This window comes from Paroedura picta, chromosome 8 (assembly GCF_049243985.1).
Source record: "Paroedura picta isolate Pp20150507F chromosome 8, Ppicta_v3.0, whole genome shotgun sequence".
In the NCBI taxonomy this organism is placed as follows: domain Eukaryota; kingdom Metazoa; phylum Chordata; class Lepidosauria; order Squamata; family Gekkonidae; genus Paroedura; species Paroedura picta.
Genome location: NC_135376.1, coordinates 88,634,788 through 88,659,861, shown reverse-complemented (window position 1 = coordinate 88,659,861; position 25,074 = coordinate 88,634,788). Strand labels below are relative to the sequence as shown.

The window sequence follows — 25,074 nt, the reverse complement described above, 5'->3', positions numbered from 1 at the left end:
GTTCCCAGTGCATAAACAGTCAATGAGACAGCGGGATAACATGGGAAAGGTGTCCCATCAGGAAGTGTGCAAATGTGTGGTTTACTATTGTGTGTTTGCAAGCAGAAGGCAGCACATATTTGATGCCTACATGCAGAATCAGTCAATGTGTCTGTCGTGGGGAGAGGAAGGGAAGGCTATTGTAAGCCATTTGGAGGCTCCGTTGGGTAGTAAAAAACAGGGTACTAAAAACAGTTCTTCTTTTTCTTCTTCAGTCCAAAGGAAAGGTGGAATATTAATATCGGAATTACAGGAGTGGTAGGATAGTGTTAGGATCTGCTCCAGTGGCTCGAATCCTATGAGAGCTAAAAGCAAAATGGATATCCATGACTTTGTTTTTCTGTTTCATTCCCTCCTCTACCTGCTCTTGCAGCCCACTGAGCCCCTCAGATTTCTGTTCCTGGGGTCAGGAGACCCTTATGAATGATGCAGGGGCAAATTTGGGATCTGCAGTGGATAAAAAGATGCTATGGAAATTGCACTTACCTCCTCTGATGAGAGCGGTTCTCTTCCTGCTGTTGGGCATGGACTGCGGCATCCTGGGTAATGGCATCTTTCCCTACAGCAAGCAAACTCTGTGTGTTATTTGTTTCCATAAGTAATGGCTGCGTAGAGACCATATTTCATTTGTCCTAAAAAAGAATGGACACTGGATTAATAGTAGCGTTAATTAAAAAGCTATTTACTGCTGTATTGACTGCACTGCATCCCACGTCTCCTAACTTGTTGCAAGGAAATATGGGTTAGACACAACAACTTTTGTGGGGTGGTCTATCTGTCTGGAGTTAAACTAGAGGTAGAGCCAGCCTTATGATCTGCCAAGGTGAAATAGGTACTTCAGGCAGCAGATTACAGACGAGATGTCGTTTCCCTTCCCCCAGCTTCCATTTGTGTGTCATTTTAAATAAATGAACCAAGGACAGGTTCCACTTTGACTTCTTAGGTGCAAAGGGACTGTCTAAGGCGAGCACTGACACCAGGAGATAAGTAGACTAGTTAAATCTCAATGGGAGTTTGCTTCTGGCTGATTCACTTGGGAACTGATGTTATCATGGAAGGAGAATTGGGAATGAAAAATCGGAAATGTGAATGCCACAGAGCTGGAAGAACGGACTGTGCTGCCAAAGTTAGAGCTAAGCAGGCAATAAAGATAACCGAAGCCCAAGGTAACCCCTTCATACCTTTCATTTAATAGAGCAATTCTTCATCCAACAGGACCACCATTGCAGGAGAGCTATAACAAAGGACTTGGCTGAAGAGACGAAAGGGACGTTGGCGACTCTATTTCAGGGGCAGCAAGATAACGTAAAGAGGAGGGCTGGTTATTTTTCAGCACTTAAATGCACCCACTAGGACAGCCAAATATATAGAGAGCAAATGGAAATTGTGGCAGGGCTCTGTTCCCAGCCGTTCTAGATCTCTTGCCTCCCTTTTGCGCAGAGCGCTTGTAGAAAATACAACCCTGGTTTCCAGTTTATTATGTTGCAGGTACGGTGGCCAATCTGTCTTCTGCTATGCAGGAAAATGGGAAGAGGGTATTTCAGATTTATAATGTTAAAGGACGTATTGCCATCTGTTAAGAGTAGTTTTGGTAGCGCAATTTATATTTTAGAAGGCAATATAAATTTTAGGGCATGTCCCCGTGCTCCCTTTTGGGATAAGCTGGTGCTGGTTTGTCTAAATTTAGTTCAACAAAAGACAATCCATCTGATTCATGAGTCCAGCCAAAATCTATTATCATTTCATATTTACATAAATGTTTGATCAGCCAAGCCTCCCATTAATTAAGACAACCACATCACAAGATCCACCGAAATAAACTTTGCACTTTCTCAAAGACCGCACAAGAAACTTACATACTGTGCTAAAAGATAAAGGTAAAGGTATCCCCTGTGCAAGGACCGGGTCATGTCTGACCCTTGGGGTGACGCCCTCCAGCGTTTTCATGGCAGACTCAATACGGGGTGGTTTGCCAGTGCCTTCCCCAGTCATTACCGTTTACCCCCCAGCAAGCTGGGTACTCATTTTACCGACCTCGGAAGGATGGAAGGCTGAGTCAACCTTGAGCCGGCTGCTGGGATTGAACTCCCAACCTCATGGACAGACAGCTTCAGACAGCATTTTCGCTGCCTTACCACTCTGTGCCACAAGAGGCTCTACATACTATGCTATTCACAGACAAATATGCACAGGTACAATTTAAATAAAGGGTTGGGTTGGTTTTTTTGGTGCAGTATATACCCATACAGTATGCCCTTAAATGCACAGCAAAAAAGTTGATATTTTATAGAGGCAAAGAAAGTGGGTGAAAGAAATGCCTCTGGTCTTTTTCGAAACTGAGCTTTGCAGCATACCAATGCAGAGTCAGGACCTCAGTATATAAAGCAGCCTTTCTCAACCTTTTTACCATTGAGAAACCCCTGAAACAGTGTTCTGGCTTCGAGAATCTCCCAAAGTGGCACAATTGTGCAGAATGTGGTTGGGAAGCAGAGCTGTGGACACACCCACCTGGGGCCCCTCCCCTTCCCCCCCCAGGCCCATCATTGGCCATTTTGGGAGGGAGGTGGGTGAGTCAACATGACCATATATATTTTATATATTTTATAGATGTTCAACAAATTAAATATATATATTTAAAGTTAATTAACTCCCACCCATTCAGGAAATCCTTCCCGGGCTGTCAAAAAAACCCAGGGTTGAGAAAGTCATACCATGGCTTACCATGGCATACCAGGTCACACCATGGCTTAAACAAATATGGCTGCCATAGAGTTTAATGCTGCTACAACATAGCAAGGGATCTAAATGACACCAAATGCCCATATCAGTTCACATGGAACTTAATAATTAGAAGGTTTACTATGAGCTAGAAAGGTGTTTATGCAGCCATAGAATCCCCCCTCTCTCTTCTCAAATTAAAGCCATGAAGTTGTAACTTGAAGTCCAGTTCAAAGCCATTTAAAGAGATCTCTGTTCTTTCAAATGCCTTAACTCCAGCTATCCAGTGGTCCAAAAAAAAAAAAATCCCAAATATTTTTGGGATTTTTGGGATTTTATTTGTGTCTGTGGGGGGGGGTATCAATCATTTAAGTAGCCAGAAAAATAACAAAACATCTGGCTGAATTAATAGCCAAATACCAAGTAAAAAGGTATTTTTCAGGATTTTTTTCAGATCAAATTAGCCAAATATACACCCCTAGTCAGGACTACAGGATCCTAGTATAAAACAACAACAACAACAACAACAACAACAACAACAACAAAACCTCAACCAAACTCTTGAAAGGTGAAAGGGTACTCCTAACTATCATGCCATAGGATATTCTAGATGGAAATTTTGCCACAAGTGTCCTCTCATGTTCCTGACCTCAACCCTTGTCCTTTCCCCCTGTATCTACCACACTCCAAATCCTAAACAGTTTAAAATTAAATACCATTAATTTCAGTGAAACTTCCCAATAAAATTCTCTAGTAATATCCTTTCCCTTTTGCATGACCGCTGTATATGCCTTCCCTGAAATGTCTTTTTCTAGCCACCCTGCTGGAAAAAGTTAAACCAACGGTAGAGGGCATTCTTATCTCCATCCACAAAGAGTTACAAAGCTTTGTTCCTTCTGCCAGAAAAAATGTAACCCACTCAAGCACTCCGGTTGGCAGTTCCTAAGTAAAGTGATCAACATGCAGCGGCATGTTTTCTAAGAAAGATTTGCCAAGTGACAGTGGCACTTTGTATCCCCCACAAGCAGGTTTGAGCAATCTTGTTGCATTTCCCCCCCTTAATTCATGTCTCACTTGCTGTCCAAGACCTGGAGTGTCATATTCCCCCTTGGAAGTGCAGGCTTGAATTAGGTATTTCTAAAATAATAACAAAATTGAACACTGTACCTAGCGACATAGTCGATTAAATTCAAAGGGCCACCCTAAGCAGAATTACGCCCTTCTGGATTTATTGAAGTCTTCTTAGGGTGGCACTTGAGGTTGCCAACCTGCAGATGGTGCCTGGAGATTTTCCACTATTCAGTTGATTTTTATGTTCAAGAGAATCAGTTCACTTGGAGAAAATGACTATTTTGGAGAGTAGATTTTGTGGCATTCTACCCCACTTAGGTCCTTCTCCTCCCCAAATCCCACCCTCCCCAGGTTCTATTCTCAAAATCTCTGGTATTTTCCCACCAGTAGCTGGCAACTCTCATGTCACTGCCACTAAACCCATGGCTGCTGAGAGCCACCATGGGCCCCTGGACAAAGATTCTGCTTGCCTCCCCCATATGACTCTGATCCAAACCAAATATATAATCATAGATGCATAGTGCATATTTTAATGCCTCCCTGTTTTGGAATTATGAGACCTGAAGATCAACAAAAGTAATTTTTTCCTGATTTTTTTTTTGGAGTGTGTGTTTGAGAGGCATGCTTTGTGTGCCAACTGGTGGGTGGAAATATTTTTTCTCTGCCTGGATGAAACAACATGTATTCACAGACACCCTGTGAGCCCTGATATTACTGCACAGTCAGAACAGCTTTATCAGTGTTGTGGCAAGGCCAAAGTCACCCAGCTGGCTGCATGTGGAGGAGCAGGGAATCAAACCTGGCCAGATTAGAAGTCGGTGCTCCTAACCACTATGCCAAGCTGGATCTGGGTCATAAGGTGGGAGGCAGATAGAATTTCTGTCTGGGGACCCAGGGTGCCTCTTGGCAGCGCTGAAATCACAGTTTACAGCACTAGACGACTAAACAGAAATGGAAAGGGACAGATAATGGAATTTGGTGATGTGTTTTCCATGCCCTACATGATTATGACCAGGCCTAGTTTAAGGATGTGTGGGATCTTTAGAACTAGAGCCAGGGTAAGGATTTGTGGAGCCGTGGCAGTGCACAGCTGGTGGTGCACAAGTAACTGTGGGACCCCCCTTCCAGGGATAGTTGGAATTTTGGAAGCAATTGACACCTTCGCTTTTCCAATAAACATTTCTGGAATGTTGGTGGGATACCCAAATGCAAAGTCCCAATATCTAAGGGGACCTTCACATTTCTGCGGCTTGTGGCCGGCACAGGCAGTAAGTTGGTGGGAGTGCCAGTGGGTGGCCGGGGGCCAAGAGGGCTATACCAGGTTCATGGCTATGAGAGGAGATGGCTACAGCATCTGGCAGCACTCATCTGCAGTATCGCATGGACACCCTGGAACTGCAGGGCCTGTAGCATGTGCTGCATGGATAAGCCACTACTGATTATGCTGCAACACCCCGCCAACGGGGTTGCAACTTCAGTGGAGGCATCTGGCACAGCTGCCATTTCATTGATCTCTGATGTCCTCCCATCCTCTGAGTGTTACCTTGGTGAGAGGTGTGTATTCTCTTCTTCTGCCTAATCAGGCCAGTTCTTTCCTGGGCACGTGGGCTCTGTGCATCACTTCATTGTCTGGCAAACATTGACGCACACGATGCCATTTTAATCATAAACTTCCTTCTATCTGCTTTTTATCATTCAGTCATGGATCATCACAGCAGGGTTATTTTACATGCAGAATTAATCAATCAGTTCTTTCTTTCCATGCCCTCCTTCACATTTCCCCCCTAGCTCCCCTTTTCTGTTGCCCTGCAGTAATAAATTCTCTTTGCCAAGTTAATCAGTTCTCCCTTGTCCCATTTTTTCCTCTTCCCTGAATTCAGTGATGTTTTTTTCTGTGTCAAACAAATCTATTAGCTCTCCTGCAGCAATTCTTCAACTCTGAAGCCAAATGTTTCAGCAATTCTTCCTTGGCTAGGGAGGTACAACTCGAAAAGAGTCTAATGTACGGGCTCTTTTTCTTTCTATTCTTGTGATACACCTGAGCAAAAGAGAGAGACAAAGAGAGAGAAAAGAAGAAGAAATACTGTGCTCTAGGAAATGGGAAGAGTTTAATTTTTGCTCTTGGCTCCGGTGATACAAAGCAGTTATAAAACAAATTAACGTCCTCGGAATTGTAATGCTGAAAAGAACCAGAGGGTCATAAAGTTTTACCCTGCTGGTGAGGCTAGATCTGGCATCTGTCAGATTAACAGCTGCTGGTATGCGATATGCCATTGCACATGCTTAAAATGTAGAAGGCAGCATTTAAAATGTGTATCTGAAATTGGGCACATGGCCCCACCAAACAATTGATTAGCAATTGTTCCCTGTGGTGTATTCCCATATTGGAAGATGTGTTTCTTTTGTTGGTGTGTTGTAGATCGGGCCCAGATGTATAATTCACAGTTTGCTAGAAGTGAACAAGTGCCACCAGATGAAGAATTCTGCTTAAAACAGTCAGGTCTGGATGGCTCTTTTAGTACTGGTGTTCTCCAGAGGTAGATCAGCCCAATCATGGTGAAATAGTCTTAAATTTATATGGTGACTTAGGGATGCCAGCCTCCAGGTGGGACCTGGGCATCCTCTGTAATCACCTCCAGATTACAGAGATCAGTTCCCCTGGAGAAAATGGATGATTTGGAGCAGTGGTCCCCAACCTTTTTATCACCAGGGACCGGTCAACGCTTGACAATTTTACTGAGGCCCAGGGGAGGGAGAACGTCATTGCCGCTGCCTGAGCCCCTGCTCCACTTGCTTTCCTACTTGCGCCCCTGACTTCCCGCCCCTGACTTCCCGCCGCCCACTGGGGGGCGCTGCCAGCAGCAGCTGTGCAATGCAGTGCCCCGCATAGGGGGAGCCCCAGTCATGGTGGCCACTGGAGAGCACCAAAGCTGAGCTAGTGGCAAAGTGGCAGGGCAGCCCCCAAGGCAGCAGCCAAGGAGGAGGACAAGGAGTAGCCACGGCCCGGGACTGACTGATCAACTGACTAGTACCGGTCCCTGGACCAGGAGTTGGGGACCGCTGCTTTGGAGGGTGGAATCTATGGCATTGTACCTTAACTGAGGTTCCTGTCTTCTCCAGGCTCCTTCCCCAAATATCCAGGAGTTTATCAACATGAATATGGCAGTCCTTCCCCCCCCCCACTTGTCTCATCCCCATCAAGTAGCCAGGGTAAAACTTTATGACCCTCTGGTTCTGGCAACCTTATAAAAGAGTGGAATTAGTTCTTCTTGAGTTCTGTGAGGATCTCTAATTATTCCCAATGATCAGGCTTCATTTAGGAAAAGAAAACTCTTTATTGGAGTAATAACAAACAGAACACCACGGGGATCTTGCTAAGATTGAGGAATCAAACTTTTATACCCTTTGCCTACAGCCCTTCCCAGCACCAAACGGTTTGGATGCAAAGAGCCCTTGCTGATTAAATAGTCTGGTGCTCAAGACTTCTGAGAAGATAGCGATTCTCTGGCACAACACAGTGGGGGAAGGAAGAAGCAGGGAGAATTGGTCCAGTGCATTCATACCTAAGATCTAATGCAGGATGGCTAGCTTAAGGATCAACGGGGTTGTTGGGGATACATGCATAATAAACCAGCACAAACATGCAAGTGGCAGGAACCAGGTTACATTGCTAAAGCAAAAACCGTGGTTTTGACAGATCAGGTATGGTGATCATTTTGGTTCAAAATATGAAACATGTCTGATTCCCACCAGTGTTAGAGCTATGAAGCTCAAGTTACTCATTTTTCCTTAAGGAAGGGGAGGAGTTCAGTAGGGCCAAGGGACTGGGGCCAAGATTGCGGCAATTGTGTTAGATAAGCTAGTCCTTGAGGCAGGATGTAAAAAGTCGGTGCCTAAAATGGGTGCTTTGCCAGTGCCTTCTACTCCACAACTAGCCTTGCATCTGAATCTTTCTGGGTGCCTCCATGCAGAACCTGATCGTAAAAATAGATCAAGCATTCTTCTTCCTGTTTAATGCTGTTGCAAGAGAAGTGTACTGCAGGTAAAAGCTTTGATTCAAGCTTGACTCCATCTTGGGATCCAAAAGGGGATTATGGGTAAGCTCAGGTGGAGGGCATCAGGGCCCCAAAGGCCAAGGGTGGGGCACTCAGAGATTGTTTTGCTGTAGATTCCTTCAGTTTCAGATGTGTGCTTTGATGCTCTCTGCTGCATCTTAAAGAAAGGGCCAAGATGGCTCAGTGGGAGAGTATCTGCTTGGCATTGGGAGGGTCCCAGTTTCAATCCCTGGCATCTCCAGTTAAATGGGTCAGTTCCTAAGTGATACGAATGGCCTCTGTCTGAGAGCCCAGAAAATCACAATTAAGGAAAGTAGGCAATACTCGCCTTGATAGACCAGTGGATTTTACTGACCGTCAGGAAGCTTCATGTGTAAACAGGAAGAAAAACAAAATCCTCTGTTTGAAAAATTCCTGGTGTACCACTGGATCATACCCCCAAGAAAGCAGAAACCATGCTGTCCTTAGAACAGCCTTTCTTAACTTTTTTACCATTGGGAAACCCCTAAAACATTCTTCAGGCTTTGAGAAACCCAAGAATTTGTACAGTCCTGCAGAATAGCTGTGTACATGCCCACTAGGATCCCCTTCCCTTCCCAACTCTTCCAGGCCCATCATTGGCCATTTTGGAATCTCTCTCTCTTAACCATAAGTCTTATATATGAAAGAAAAAGGGCCATGTAGATGGCCCTGTCCGGGCCCAGACACCACCCCTGTCCGGGTGGTGTCCGGGTCAGCGAGCCAATCCGGACATGCCAGACCCTGGAGCGCCCACCTCCAGGAGCCGCCCACCACACCGGCATATCATGGTGGGCCTACAATCAGGAGGCCAGGTGGCCGGGTAAGCTGCAGAGGATGGGGAGGCCTTCCCCACGGCCTGCACAGCACACCTGGCACCTTGCAGAGTGTACTCTGTGTCCTGCAGGGAAGCTGCCCGTAGGGAAGCGGACGGGGGGGGGTGCCCCTTTCAAAGCCTGTTCGTTTGTGCATGCATATATATATATATATATATATATATATATATATATATATATATATATATATATATATATATATATATATATATATATATATATATATACACACACACACACACACACACACACACACACATAAAGGTAAAGGTAAAGGTATCCGCTGTGCAAGCACCGGGTCATGTCTGACCCTTGGGGTGACGCCCTCTAGCGTTTTCATGGCATGGGGTGGTTTGCCAGTGCCTTCCCCAGTCATTACCGTTTACCCCCCAGCAAGCTGGGTACTCATTTTACCGACCTCCCAAGGATGGAAGTCTGAGTCAACCTTGAGCCGGCTGCTGGGATCGAACTCCCAGCCTCATGGACAGAGCTACAGACAGCATGTCACTGCCTTACCACTCTGCGCCACACGAGGCTCTTATATACATACATATACATATATATGTGAAACCCTTCCAGGACTGTCAAGAAGCCCCAGGGTTTCACGAAACTCTAGTTGAGAAAATATGCACAAGAACCTTAGAGGAAATGGCAGCAACAGTAATTTGCTTCTACAATCATGAGCTGGATTATCCTTGGCAAAATAGCTGGTATTGAGTTCAAACAAGGCTGATGAGCTATTTACGTTCCTTGCCAAGCCTAAGACTGGCAGGAGAAAATCAGCTGTACGTTACCCAGTTTTATTTCCAGTTTGGGTTTTTCAGGTCCGAGTTCGAGCAGTCATGACCAAGTACCACCCAAACTGCAAAAATGACGATACATTTTGTGGGAGAATAAATTTCCTTTTAAAGATCATGAGGCGTGTCAAGGAAACAGAAGGGGACTATCTGCTGCTGCGGTGTCTAGATGCAATGAAAAGCTGACCTATGTCGCTGGCAATAGTTACTTTCTCTGCTCACAGGACAGTCCTGCAAAAGCATGAAGAATAGATAGGACTTGGGGCAGAACTGGAAACGTGACTTGATCCTGAGTCCCTCCAGAGAAACAGAACTGCAACATGACAGAGTGTTTTGGAAGTATACACTTATTACTTACCTTGGTAAGTGAGGCAGAGATCCAGACTCACAGCGCTTCGAGGTTCAAAAGAGAGTCATTCTTACTGGGGAAGATTATTTACAAAATGTATCATATATATCCTATTCATTTGCTTCTCCTTAGTGAGGCAGAGTTCTAAAGCAGTACACTGCAAGTCTCTTGTGGCTAGGCTGCAGGCAGACTACATCCCACACATCTGCAGACTAAGCCTAATGGAGGACGCGACTCCTTGCTTCAGCAAAAGAACACATTGATCTGCTCTTTCTGAAGAAGCAAGGAAGTGGGTAGGAACCCCCTATTAAAGTAATGCCCAGAGCACACGGCTCAGAATTCCCTGCAACCTCATCCATTATCACTTGAAGTGACTAGTGAGCACACAGGCAAAGCTCAGCTGCTTAAACAGCTTAAGAACAGCCCTTCAAGGATGATTTTACCAAATAGAGAGCCAGCTTGGTGTAGTGGTTAAGAGTGCAGACTTCTAATCTGGTGTGCTGGGTTTGATTCCCTGCTCCTCCACATGCAGCCAGTTGGTTGACCTTGGGCTCGCCACGGCACTGATAAAGCTGTTCTGACCGGGCAGTGATATCAGGGCTCTCTCATCCTCACCCACCTCACAGGGTGTCTGTTGTGGGGAAAGGAAAGGCGAGTGTAAGCCACTTTGAGATTCCTTTGGGTAAAGTGGCATATAAGAACCAACTCTTCTTCTTCTTCATAACATACTGATTGCAATTTCCACAGAATGTTTTTCTCTACGCACCATCCTAAAGGCTTCTCTAGGAATAGTGAAGGCCTCCACTACAGCAACTTAAACCAGCGGGCCCCATCACAAAACTTACTTCCATTGCATAAGATGCTTGTTTTTTTGGTGGCTTTGTAACTTTGCATGCCAGACTACACTTGGCCCTTGGTGTCACTCAATTTACTTGGCCCATGCTACAGCTCTTATTGCAGTATTGCACCAAGCAAGTCTTTGTATGCATTCCCTGTGAAGAGTATTTGTATGACACTATTGGGGGAGGACATACATTTTTGTTGTTAGGTGCGAAGTCGTGTCCGACCCATCGCGACCCCATGGACAATGATCCTCCAGGTCTTACTGTCCTCTACCATTCCCCGGAGTCCATTAGAAGTATTAATATTGGATTCATATTGAGGTCGAGGCAATGTACCATTAGCATGTAGGGTGAAAACAGCACACAGTTCTGAAGATTAAATATTCCCCAATGACTTCTTGAGTTAATGTAGGATTCCTAAAGGTACAATGCATAGCTTAATAAGGTGCATTCTGGCTGTTAAATTAGTTTTGAAAATGCTTTTGTGTATTATAGAGTGATACCATAAATATTTCAGTTGCCACGTCCTTTTAGCATCTGCAAGATTGGGACAATATTTCTGAAGGTACTTTCAAAACAGCCATTTATTGCTATGTCAAGACTTCCTCCAAGTGTTTGTGGCTTCTTAATAGCTACACTTATCTTTAACGGTATCACTTGGTAGGAACTAGACAAAGCTATTAATTTTATGACTTCAGATCTAGGTGTGTGTGGGTTTTTTTGCCTCCAAGAGGCAGGAAGTGTTTGACTCTTTGTGCTTAAGGATTCCATAATGGTGAACTTTCTATCTATGTACACTAGAAGGAAAATGATTTAGTTGCACTGCCTCCCCTACAAAGATTAATCTCTGCAGGTAAAAATAGACCGAACAGTGTCTGTGAAGCGTAGTAGTTTTTAACAGCTCCATCTTAAGGAGAATTTAGCCCCTTCTAAGCCCATTGTCTTCAAAGGACTTAAAGGATGTAACTCTGTTTACGATAGCACTTTAGGAATGGTGTTAAATTTAGCAGTGAACCAGACATGCATATGAATATAAAATTGTGATTTTAATGTATTGTTGGTCATGTGATGTTCACTGTCCTGAGGCTACTCTAGTGGAGAGGATAGTTTATGAATCTAAATAAAAATATAAAAGAATTACCAGAATTGCCAGAATATACAGCAGATCATATATATATAATAAACATTTGTCCTGAAAGTCTGACTCTCAGAGGGTATGTGGGAACAACCGTGTCAGGGCCCCCTCCCTCCCTCCCTGGCAAACAGACAGACAAACAGACAGAGATGACTTTCCCTCCTCCCCCATTTCTCCTTTACCTGTTGGTTTCTCTGCCTCATCTCCCTTCTTTTGCATGCAAAGACACACACACACACACACACACACACATAGAGAGAGAGACAGACAGACAGACAGACAGACAGACAGAGACAGAGACACACAGAGACACACAGAGACAGAGACAGAGAGATTCCCCCATTTCCCCTCCCATTTCCTCCTTTACCTATGTGTTTCCCAAACTTCCTCCCTCCAAGCAAACAAACACACAAGCATACATACTCACTCCCTTCCATTTCCCCCTCCTGTTTACCTGCTCCTGCTCTGCTCCCTAGACCCTGTGGGTCATGTGCACACACACTAGTATGCTCACATGCACTCGTGCGAGTATGCATGCATGAGCATGGAGACACATGCTCGAGTAGGCACATGCACACTCACTCCCTTCCCCTATCCCACTTATTTGCTACTCCTCCAGTGCCTCGGCCCTGTGAGTTGCACAACAGCTTCAAAAGCCTTGGGGGGAGGGTCAACTGCTGTCTTGGCCCCTTGCAGTTTGCACAGAGGCTGCCTTGGCCCCCGGGGCCAGTGCGGCCACTGCCTTGGCCTCAGACGTGGGGCACTGGCCTCAGCCCCAGGGGGTTGTTCAATGGCTGCCCAGGCTCCAGTGTGGCCACTGGCTGGGCCCTCCATCTTCTGGTGCACTTTGTGGGTGGGACAATGGACATCATGTCCATCTACATTTCTGTTTGATGAGGCACGCCAGAAGATGTGTCCTACATCAAAAAAGATCTGCTTCTTTGCTCCTCCTCTTCTGGCAATGTTTACCTGTAAAAAGGTCTTTCCCATTCACATCTACAGAAAAACACTCACGGATTCAAAAACCCACCCACCCAAAGGGGGGCTGAAAGGACAAATGGAAGAGTTGAAGGATAGTTGTGAGGAAAGGAGCAGGAGGAGGAAGTTGTGATTAGGGATGGGCACAAACCAAAATTTCTCACAAAAATGCACCAGTTTCTACCTCCTGAAGTTTTCCATACCTTTGTAGGTTCAGTTTGGGGGTTGGCTTGCAGCCATTTCAACTGGCAGCCACCATGCTGTCAAACTAAACTGAGGGGCTTTACGCACCGGGATCTTTGTAGCAAATTGGTTGCTGAATGAAAAATCGCCATTTAAAATAGTGGAATTCGTCGTTATGCATACCTGCCTTTGTAGTGGAATCCAGTTGCGTTTTGTAGCGTTTCCCACAGGCTTCCGGTCTCGGCAGAAATCGCTAGAAAGGAAGCGCTATTGCCGAGCTCGTCCCACCCCTGGCCGTCAAGCAGCCAATGGGCAGCCGTTAGCATGCTCCCAAACAGCCCCTTTCCCTTTAAGAAAGGTTTAAAAAAAAAAACAAAACAGACCCATTGTAACGAATCTGTGTAGATTCGTTGCAACGGAGAGACCCATCCAGCTGCCTAATGTGTCTGAGCTGTCGTTTGATCGTTTGATCGTTGCCACGCTGCCTCCAAGTGAAAAAAAAAAATCCCCCCCCCTCTCACGGGCCCGATTTTTGGCTGAATGAATGTGTAAAAATTAATGGGAAAATACATCAGCAAACGGGCTTTTCTGTGGTTTGTGCTTAGTGACTAAAGGGGAAGGACTGAAGCCAGGGAAGCCTCTAAACAGAAAGAGGCTCGCTGGTGCGTTTATCCCCGCTCGCTCGGAGAAAAAAAATGGCGATCGCTTCGCCGGAAGATCAGAGAAGAGAGCCAGGGGGAGGGACTTTGTAGAAACCGCAACAATGTTAACGCACAGGTCTTTTTCGCTAGTGTTGCAGATTGGTTGCAGGAGTGTATCGCTTTCCGGAGGGTGAATCCACTTTTGGGGATTTCCCTGAAAGTGCTACAAGGAAGCGCTTTTTGCAGATTGGTTTCAGGTGTGTGGCAGATTGTCGACGACGTCGTGCGTTATGGCAAATCAATAGCGTTTTCAATTGGCAACCATTGTGCGATTTTGAAGGCGTGCAAAAAGCCCCTGACTGTAAGCCATTTCAGCAACTGATTTTATTCCTTCCCACTTAGAAGTGAGGAGAAGTGAAATGGAATGCTAGAATGGCTGCTATCCACTTCAGACTGACTGCAGATTAGAGTGCTGTCATGCTAAAATAACTGCAAGCCATTTCAGCGATTAATTTCACTCCCTCCCTCATAGACGCAAAGGGAATAGAAACATACCACCAAAATGGCTGCCAGCCATTTCAGGCTGACAACAGAGAGGCATGTCTGTCAGCTGTTGGCTTAAAATGTCTGAAGCAATATATTAACAAAAGTGAAAAGAAAATATAAACATTACGAGAGACTTGCATCACAATATCCAAGCAAACTGCTCTGCAACTAAGCCTGAGCAGCATTCATAGAAAGTCTTTAAAGGAACTCTTTCAAATCTCTGGATCTTGCTGTCATGTAGCCTTGAAGGCAGAAATGCAGAGATATAACAATCTTGGATTTGTAGGACGCTGAAGATGTGATGACAAACATCTGAGGTTTAATTTGTCTGTTTCAAACTTTCTTAATTTCAAAATTTCCAGTGTCGCCATTAGTACACTTAGAAATACCTCATGTGAGGCTGGAGTCCATTTATGAAGACTTATTGCTGTGGTTCCCTTTAATTCTTTTTATAGCTTAAAATGGCTGGCAGCCCTTTAAACCCTCCATTACTTTTTCCCCCTTCCAAGCTAACAGAAACAAAATAGGCGGTTTAAAGGGCTGCCAACCATTTAAAGCTAACAGCTGACAGGTATGTCCATCAGTTCTCAGCCTGAAATACCTTCTAAGGGGGAGGGAGTGAAATTGTTGGAATTGTAATCAGCAAGTAATTAGGTGAAGTCAGCCTTGAAGGGTTGTTGTTAAGCTGTTTAAACAACTGAGCTGTACCTGTGTGCACCCTAGTCGCATTAAGTGGTCATTGGAGAGGTTGCAGGGAATTCTGAGCCATGTGCTCTGGGGATTCCTTTGTTTAAGTTAGGCTCCTGCCCATTTCCTGCTTCCTCAGGAAGAGCAGACCAGTGTGCTCTGAAACAAGGAGCAGACTCCATTAACCACTCTGCTGATGTGTGGGCATGTAGTCTGCTTGCAGCATACACCATAGAGGCTTGCAATGTGTTGCTTTTGTAACTTTCACAGTTTTTGTACTCTGCTTCAGTATGGAGACTGAAGCAGGTGAATGTATAATCTTTCCAATAAAGATTAAAGGTATCCCCTGTGCAAGCACCGAGTCATGTCTGACCCTTGGGGTGATGCCCTCCAGCGTTTTCATGGCAGACTCAATACGGGGTGGTTCCCCAGTCATTACCGTTTTACTCACCAGCAAGCTGGGTACTCATTCAACCTTGAGCCGGCTGCTGGGATTGAACTCCCAACCTCATGGACAGTCAGCTTCAGACAGCATTTCTGCTGCTTACCACTCTGTGCCACAAGAGGCTCTTAAAGTAAAGATTACTTTCTTTTAAATCTCAAAGCACTGTGAGTCTGGATCTGTTCCTCATCCACAAGGTTAACTAATCACTTAATACTTTCAAAATGCTCTGCAGCTGTATTCCTCTGGAGGGACTTAGGACCCAGCCAAGTCCCAAAAGTAACCGATTGCTGAAATGGCTTACAGCTGCTTTAGCTAAGCAGCAGGGTGAGCACTTATTGCTGTCAGCCTGAAATGGCTGGCAGCCATTTTAGTAGTCCCTTTAACTTCCCCTCCTTTGGAAGGCAGGAGGAGAAAAACAGATTGGTTCAAAGTGAACCGGGGCTTTGGGCTAGGTTCAGTTCAGGTGTTTGTTTTATGAAAACCCTGGACCCAACTGGAATTACCCATCCCTTGTTGTTATCAAGCAAAGCAATCTGAGGCTGCTTGTCAGACAGCAGCAGCCTCTTCTGCGGTGCCTCGCTTCTTGTATGTCATTCTTCTATTAGCTTTTAAAACCGAGCAATTCAGAAACCTGGGCAGTAGAGTGTTGGTTGTCACAGCCCACACAATGAGACACTTAGAGATCGATAACCAAGCCTGTTGTTGCTTAGTTTGGAAGGACAATTAGAAAGAACTATAAAGCGATGAACTCAAAAAAACAATACAAGCAAAGAGAAATAGAGACTCTAAGTATGAAAAAGAAAGCTCACAACGTCTCTGAAAAATATTTATGGCACAGTAGATGAAATGTGTGTGAGAGAAGAATTCAGCAGACTTGGCCATCCTGGGCTGGAATGATTACTACAAAACTTGTTTTTGAACTTCCTGTTGGGCAGCGATTTTTTTTTTGTGGAACAGGACTTTGTAGCCTTCCCCTTTCCGCTGCCACTCCATTTTGGGGAGGCTTCATTTTCAGGGGTGTGTGGTGGTAGGAAAATGATGCCATACTAAAAAAAAATCCACTTAAAGGGCCCTGTTGGTCTGTTGCAGCCAAAGGAAATATCTTGCAGCAGATGTCAGGACGTTTAGCTGAGGACTTCTTTTTGGTTTATCTCTCTCTCTCTCTCTCTCTCTCTCACACACACACACACAAGTGTGCCCCAAAGGATGTTTTCCATGTTTGTGTTCATTGCCTGGCAATTGAGGCAGCATGAGAACATCCCTGTGTGAATGATTCATGAGGAATCAAGCAGTACTTGTAGAATATTCAGGGGATTTCATTTGGAGTCTGTTTACAAATCCGACAGGGGTTTGTCATCAAGTGATGTGCATGTGTGAATAAGCGAGTGCGATCAATCTCCTAAACAGCCCTCACAGCTTAATTGGTGAGAAGATAAATAAAATGGTGAATATCAATGCAAACAGTCTGAATTGAGATGTAGAATGCATTTGAGAACTGCTTCTGTCTTTCTTTTGCAGGCGAATCTTTAAAAGTGACAGCCAAAAAATTCACGGATGATCCTTGCTATTTGCCCCAAAGGGAGGCAGTTGTACAAGCAGCACGGGCTCTTCTGGCTGCTGTTACGAGACTTCTTATTCTGGCAGACATGATAGATGTGTCTTACCTGTTGCAGCACCTGACCACCGTGAGTAGCTTCATTACCAGTAAAGGAGCTGTATATTTCATAGTCTCTATTACCAAGCCTTCTTGCTTCCATGTGTTTGGACTACAGTTGAAGAAGAAGAAGAGTTGGTTCTTACGTGCCACTTAGAAGGAGTCTCAAAGTGGCTTACAGTCGCCTTCCCTTTCCTCTCCCCACCACAGACACCCTGTGAGGTGGGTGAGGCTGAGAGAGCACTGATATTCCTGCTTGGTCAGTTTTCTCAGTGCTGTGGCGAGCCCAAGGTCACCCAGCTGACTGCATGTGGGGGAGTGCGGAATCAAACCTGGCTCGCCAGGTTAGAAGTCCGCACTCCTAACCACTACACCAAACTGACTCTGAGAAAACCCTTTGTTACATTGTGCACGTTAATGTTCATGCAGCTATGGTTGAAAAGGAAGAGAGATGGATTTGGTCAGGTCAACTGCTAAGGAGGGGGAGTTGTCCGCAACTTACAGTGAAAAAGTCCTCCAGCATACAGAATGCAATGTAGGCATGAATTTTTATTTTAATTAACAAAGTACAAGATCCAGTTGGATGTTCTCCTGGGCAAGCCACATTGAAATGAATTAGTTGTAGAGGATTTTAGCTGTTTCCACACGAGAATGAATTCATACTGCTGGTTTTGGCTTTAATTTGTAGTTATTATATTATATTGATTTCCACTGTTTGTATTCTTGTAAATTGCCTTGTGAGATTTGCATTTGGCAAGGCTGTGTAGGATTCCTAGAAAGTACATGAATAACTCTTGGCGGAGGGGACTAGAAAACAATGGCCCCAGTTCAATTGCAGTAAATCATGCTTAAATCTCATTGAAAGTGTTGTGGTTTACATAGCTCAAATTGCAGAAGTAGCAAAACCTTAGACTGGTTTCATGAACTACATGTACATTTTCCTTCATAGGCCGCAAGCAAGTTTTGTAACACTTTCCTGGGAGTAAGCCTGATTGAATAACATTGAGCTTCCTTCTGAGTATACTTGTTTAGATTTTTTGAAAAAGAAGAGTTGGTTATTGTACCCCACTTTTCACTACTCGAAGGAGTCTCAAAATGGCCTTCCGTTCCTCTCCCCACAACAGCCAACCTGTGAAGTCGGTGAGGCTGAGAGAGCTGTGAGATAACTGTGATTGGTCTAAAGTCATCCAGCTGGCTGCATGTGGAGCAGTGGGGAACCAACCCAGTTCCCCCAGATTAGAAGCCACAGTCCTTAACGATTACACCAAGCCGGCTCCCCTTTGTGAATGGATATGGATGCCCATAACCTAGGTTTTCTCAACCAGGGTTTCGTGAAATACTGGGGTTTCTTGACGGCCCTGGAAGGGTTTCCTGAATGGATGGGAGATAATTTTAATATTAACTCTTTTTAAATTTTTTAAAATTTGTTAAACACTTATTGGGTGGTATGGCCATATATGGTCATTTTGCCCTGCCTTCCCCAAATGACCAATGATAGGCCTGGAGGGGAAGGGGAGGGAGCCCAGGTGGGCGTGTCCACAGCTCTGCTTCCCAACCATATTCTGCATGATTGCATCACTCCTGGGATTTCTCAAAGCCTGAAGCATGTTTTTGGGGTTTCTCAATGGTAAAATAATCGAGAAAGGCTGCTATAACCAGATGTCAGTAGAAGTAATTGTGCACTAAAAACAACTGATATCAGATGGAGCACATCATAAAGCCTATTTGCAGGCCAATGAGGTGGCTGTGATGGTGGTGAAGAAGGCTGTGGGAGATGTAAATGTGGCGGCCAGCTATAATGCAGATTTGGTACCTAAAGTGCTATAAGTGCCTGCTTGTCCTTTTGTTATGGATAGTTTCAGATTTCTCCAGGGTTGCAGACAGAGGATTGCTGTGGAGGACAATTACGCCGTTGCCAACTCCCGTATGGAGCCTCATAGGGCATGGTGTTGTCCCCCACCTTATTTAATGTCTTTTTTGCCCTCTTGCCTAACTGATTCAGGGATTTAGACTTGGGTGCTGATAGGAAGGACCCAGACCGCGTATAGCCTTGACAGTTAATACCAAAACCTTGAACTTGTTCCGGACTGGAACCGAGTGCAGATGTTTTAGCACCGGTTGAATATGGGTCCTCCAAGGTGCTCTAGTGAGGATCCTTGCAGCTGCTTTTTGTACCAGCTGCAATTTCTGGATCAAAGCCAAGGGAAGGCCCACGTAGAGTGAGTTACAGTAGTCTAACCTGGAAGTGACCATTACATGGATCACTGTGGCCAAGTGTTCCAAGGACAGGTAGGGCACTGGTAGACATGCTTGGGCCAGCATCTTGCAGTGGTTCACCTGTGAGATCTGAAAATGCACTGGTTAGCCCCAATGTTGGATACTGGAAGGATACTGAAGTTAAACCTCAACAGCATTGATTTGTGTGTCTGTACATACCTTTCAAAGTTGGGCTCTGGAGTCCTCCTGAGGGACAGAATTGCAAAGTCAATGTAAAACAACAACAACAGCAACAACAACATAAGTATCTACTGGACATCATTGTTTAAACCTTCTAAGGCAGATAGAACCAGGAACGTGGCCTTATCTATAGATCTTACTGGTTGTCTCTATCAGACTTGTTGAAGATGAATGAATGAATAAATAAAGAAGATGATGAGTTGGTTTTTATACCTGCTTTTCACTACCCAAAGGCGTCTCAAAGTGGCTTATAATTGCCTTCCCTTCTGCTCCCAGAACAGACATCCTGTGAGGTAGATTAGGCTGAGAGAACTTCTGGAAGGACTGCTTAGTCAGAAGAGCTCTGTCAGTGGGGTGATGAGCCCAAGGTCATCCAGCTGGCTGCATGTGGAGGCAGGAGTGGTTTAAGCATTTGAAGGGCCTATAGCACCAGAACCAGTTTAAGGATTTGTGGGGCCCTAGCAGAATGCAATTGCAGTAGGAACAGCTGGACTGGGGGCAGAAGTGCCCCAACAATGGAAAGAGGTGTCACTCTAAGTGCTCTTAGAGAAGGAAGAGGGGGGAGGAGAAGGGAAGTCATCTTGTGGGGCCCCTGGAAGTGTGGGGCACATAACACATTCTACTGGTGTTACAAGGATAAATCGGTCCTATGTGGAGGAGCAGAGAATCAAACTCAGCTCACCTGATTAGGAGCCACTGCTCTTAACTACTACACCATGCTGAGTGCTAGCAGAATATTTTTTTAAAAGCCAACGTTGCCCATGTTGCTAGAATCTCTGGTCTTAGCACATGGCTTTTGGCAATTCCTAGAACAGTGTGGTGTCACTCGGACGGTTTCTCAGAAGTGATGTCATGATGCTTGTGATGCCATGTGAGTCCCCCCCCCCCCTGACCTTGTTTCCCAAGATCTCACCAGCTTCCAGGCACGACACAGATAATCATGCAAGAGAAGTTGTCTAAACTTTGCTGGCCCAGGTCATCTGGAGTGTTAGTTACCAGCACCTTGAATTGTACCTGTAAGTTAACAAGGTGCCAATACAATTTTGAGATATTCGATCTCTGATTGCTATTAAAAACCAGGTATCAGCAGTTTGCTTTGATTACCTCTTATGAACAGGAAGAGTGGTTTACGGGTTTGTAGGGCCTGGAGCACCAGAGCCAGTTTAAGGATTCAGGAACCCTAGCAGAGTACATTTGTGGTGGGAGCAGGCAGACCTAGGGCAGAGGAGCCCCCATAGTGGAAAGGGGTGTCAATCTGAGTGTCCTTACAGAGGAAAAAGGGGGAGGAGAGAGGCTATGGCCCTGATCCATGGGGGGAAGCGCCGTGTGGGGCCCCTGGAAGTGTGGGGCCCAGAGTATGTGCCACACATGCTAAATGATTAACAGTCTCCATGGGCCAGCCTTTTGCAGTAGTTCACCTGTGAGATCTGAAAAAGTACTGGCTAGCCCCAAAGTAGTTTGCTGACTCCAGTCCGCAATCTCATTGTTAAAATGCAACAAGTCTTCTGTTAAGGCAGCTCTTAGACCGTTTACGCACTGGGAACTTCACTGCCCCTGCTCCCGTGCAGGAGCACAAATCAAGGGCGGATGAAGTGCACCAGGCCAAATGCTCCCCTGTGTGGGTGCAGGAAGAGGTGCGGCAACCTGCTACGACTAATACTCCAGTCTGCAGCATGGCATGAAACCTCCAGTGCATAAACTGTCTTAGTGATACATACACTGTGGGGGTGCAGCAATTCAGATTAAAACAGAATAGACATTTCCTTCACTGTTTATGTATTTTGATTCATTGGCCTACTATCTCATGGATTTAGGGCAGCCTTTTCCAACTTGTTTACTGTTCAGAAGCTCATGAAACATTCTTCAGGCTTCATGAAACTCCAGAAGTGGCATGATCATGCAGAATATGGTTGGGAAGCAAAGCTGTGGATACGCCCACCCAGGACCCCTCCACCTCCCACCCCCTCCAGGCTGATCTTTGGCCATTTTGGGAGGAGGGGGAACGACAGGTTGACACGGCCATATATGGTCATTTCACCTGATAACCATTTAACAGATTTTTAAAATATATAAAAATTAATTAACTCCCACCCATTTGGGAAACCCTTCCAAGGCAGTCAAGAAACTCCAGGGTTTTACCAAACCCTGGTTGAGAAAGCCATATTTAGGGTACAGAGCAAAGTGCATTGTTATGTAAACAAAGCAGTAAGTGATCTGCCTTTTCTTGTATATTTTTAAAATGTAACGTCTTAGCTCTATCAACTTTCTAAAACAATACCGTTTCTAAGATTCATGTAGTGATAAACAATTTTTTTGGTAATCGTCCCATATAGCTTCGGTATTTCTGAAACTTCTTCCATTGCATTATTATTTGGCTGAGAGCGAAAATGATTGAAATCCGCAGAAGCGTGCTGTTGAATATTTCAGAAACATGGAGTCTGTACCCAAAAACGCTATCATCTTCTTTTTCTTCCATTTCTTAAACAAAGTAGTATTCATGGAAAACAAAATACCATTACAGGATACATTTTTCTCCTTTGCAGAGCATGTTAGAGCTATATAATCTGCTATGCATATTGCTGAGTTCTGTCGTAATGGAGTAGACAGGCTTTTCTTGGCTGTGTAGCCTTTCGGCGTTTTTACTGCGTCTGCCAAAAGGCTCTCTATTTTATGCAGTCTCATTAATTAGAACATAGACTGCGAATACCAGGTAACTTCAGCATATGCTACTGAACAACCATCAAGCGCTAATGGCCTTTTGGTCAATGCCATCCCAGGCCGAATTCTAACACAATTGGAATTTTTAATGAGCTCTGACTTTGCTCCCCCTGCCCTTTCCGGAGTCTTTAAATTCTGTGATTATGTTTTAAAGCTCCCTCAGGCAACTGAATCGCTTTTATCTGTGGGCCTCCCCCTCCCCCCCCTCCCCGGGCCATAGTAGCCTTGCCCAACACAGAAAGCAACCCGGGTTTGCGTGGCAGGAATGTTTGGCTGGTGCATCTCAATTTTAAAAAGGCAATGCTTTTTATATATGCCTGTCAAGGTTTCCCTCTTGAGTTTGGTCGTCTGCGGTGGCGCACCGACTTATTATAATGCTCCTTCATGAGGATCTTGGCGGCAAGTCTAGCCATTAATCATTTAAGAGCAGACGAGGAGGCTCTTTGCTTCTCCATGCCATGGCTCTGAGGTTTTTGTAATTTTCATTGAATAAAATTGAGGAGTTTGATCACTGAACCGAAATCCATTTTAAAGGTTATGTCATTCACTACAAAAATGGAACTGCTGAGCAAGGAAGAGGTTTGTTAAATGTATAAAAATAGAGAGGGGGGGGGGATGAAAAGGGACAAACCCATAAATGGGACTTGGCACAGTATTTTATTCCTGTAGCATCAGAGGAATTCTGTCTGGTCTGGAACATGCAGCGCATGAAGGATAAACTTATACCATAGGAAAGAGTATTGAAACATGCATATCACATAGTTGCTGAAGAGATGTGTGTGGCTAATCTGATTTACCCATATATACTCGCATATAAGCCGACCCACATATAAGCCGAAGTGCCTAATTTTACCACACAATCTGCTCCATTATCACAGGCTCTCCCATCCAGTCTCCCTCCCAACAAATACAGAAAAGTCAAGAGGATGAACAGCTGCTGGTTTTTGGACCTCATTTTTCACTAATCAAAGGAGTCTCAAAGTGGCTTACAATTTCCTTCCCTTCTTCTCTTGATGCCAGACACCCTGAGAGATCTCTGACAGAACTGCTCTGTGAGAACAGCTCTAGCAGGAGAACCAAACAGTGCCCCCCAGGCCAGCAAACCAGAGCAGAACAACAGTACCTGAAGTTGTCAACCTACTACAACAAGTACAACAGCTACCAAACTGGGAGAATGGACAACTCTAACTACAACTGCAGTGTCCCCACCCCCCAGAACAAAACACTGAAATGAAGAACTGTAAAACTGAACACTGAAAGAAAGAACTGTAAAAATCAACTTTTAAAGGAAACACAACCCCAACAAGAAAAAGCAAACAATGCTGCCCCTCAGATAAAAAGAGAAACACTAGGAGAAAGAAACATTAAATCCTAAAGCACCCACAAAAGCCACCCTACCCCACCCACAGAAACCAAAAGAATATTTTGGAAAAGTGATTAAGAAGAGGAAGAAATGAAGGCAAAAGGAAAAAAAAGATCAGAGTCCCTCAGTCAAATGTCCTACCAGCTGCTAGAGCAAGCTTAGCATGCAGTACACATTTGCAAAAGGCAATGCAACAAATGGCTGGCTTTTATTTCTATTACCATATAAACCGTGTAAAAGCCGAGGAGGGCTTTTTCAGTGTCAAAAATGGTGCTGAAAAATTAGGCTTATACGTGAGTATATAGGGTAGGTTGGGGTTGATCCAACACTTTAATGCCCATCTCTTCCTGTTACAGTGAAGTAAGATTAGGTTGAGAAAGTTACAGAAGTAAGATTAGGTTGAGAAAGTTACAGAAGTAAGATTAGGTTGAGAAAGTTACAGAACCACAGTCACCCAGTACATTTCCTTGGACATGGATTCCTCAGATCCCAGGGGTAGTCAAACTGCAGCCCTCCAGATGTCCATGGACTACAATTCCCATGAGCCCCTGCCAGAGAATGCTGGCAGGGGCTCATGGGAATTGTAGTCCATGGATATCTGGAGGGCCGCAGTTTGACTACCCCTGTACCTAGTCCAACAAGCCACTACTCTATACTTGTGTATACTGGGTGATTCCTGTTCCAGTAAGTGATATTTGCACCAAAGATTCATTAGTTCTTTCTTACTTTTCCTTGATTTTTTCACTTTTTCTATATTTTTCTATCTTGTACCAATGTTAATAAGTTTTCATTGATTAAATGCAAGCTTGTACATAGGGGTTGGGGTGGTTGGGGGGGTTTAATCCCCCTCCAAAAGATTAACTGCTCATTGAATGGATTCTGGTGCCAAGTGGGTTCATATAAAATAATCTATGTGTGGTGCTGGATTTGTGACAAATAGGGGCAGATTTGCAGGTGTTTCCTGGAGAATCTACCAGTTTTTGCCGTAGACCACTCTCTTCCATTTTAAACGTAGAACAACAACCCTGTGAAGTAGGTTAGGTTGAGAAAGAGTTACTGAACCAAAGTCACCCAGCGCATTTCCTTGGATTTCCCAGCTCCTCGTCCAACAAGGCACTACTCTATGCTTATATATACTGGGTGATTCCTGATCCAGCAAGTGATATTTGAATAATAGAATCATAGAATCATAGAGTTGGAAGGGGCCATACAGGCCATCTAGTCCAACCCCCTGCTCAACGCAGGATCAGCCCTGCAGGATCAGATTTGCACCAAAGATTTCTTCATTTGTGGATCTTCTAACTTGGACACCAGTAAACAAGCTGTGGGTCAGGAGGGAAAGGGTAAAAAGGTGGGAAAAATCCCCGTTCTGTCCTGTCCTTCTTTCCCTTTATGCATCTCCCCCCATATAGATCTCACACAGAAAGAAGACCAGTTTAGAAACAATTTTCCTTTCACAGGTTGCCTTAGTATAAATGTTCTCACTTCTAATTCCCTCCTCCCCAGGTTGTGTTTGTTACCATAGTAACCCCACAGCCCTTA

The 25,074-nt window shown here is 44.8% G+C and overlaps 1 protein-coding gene across 2 annotated transcripts in view; it reads left to right on the top strand.

Annotated features, from left to right (window-relative positions):
* Nucleotides 1-25,074, top strand: part of CTNNA3 (catenin alpha 3) — a 1,001,628-nt gene that overhangs the window by 24,989 nt on the left and 951,565 nt on the right. For both annotated transcript variants that reach the window (XM_077350757.1, XM_077350756.1), the window contains exon 4: nt 16,859-17,025. In XM_077350757.1, coding sequence (XP_077206872.1) covers nt 16,859-17,025 — 167 coding nt within the window. The remainder of the gene's footprint in view (nt 1-16,858; nt 17,026-25,074) is intronic.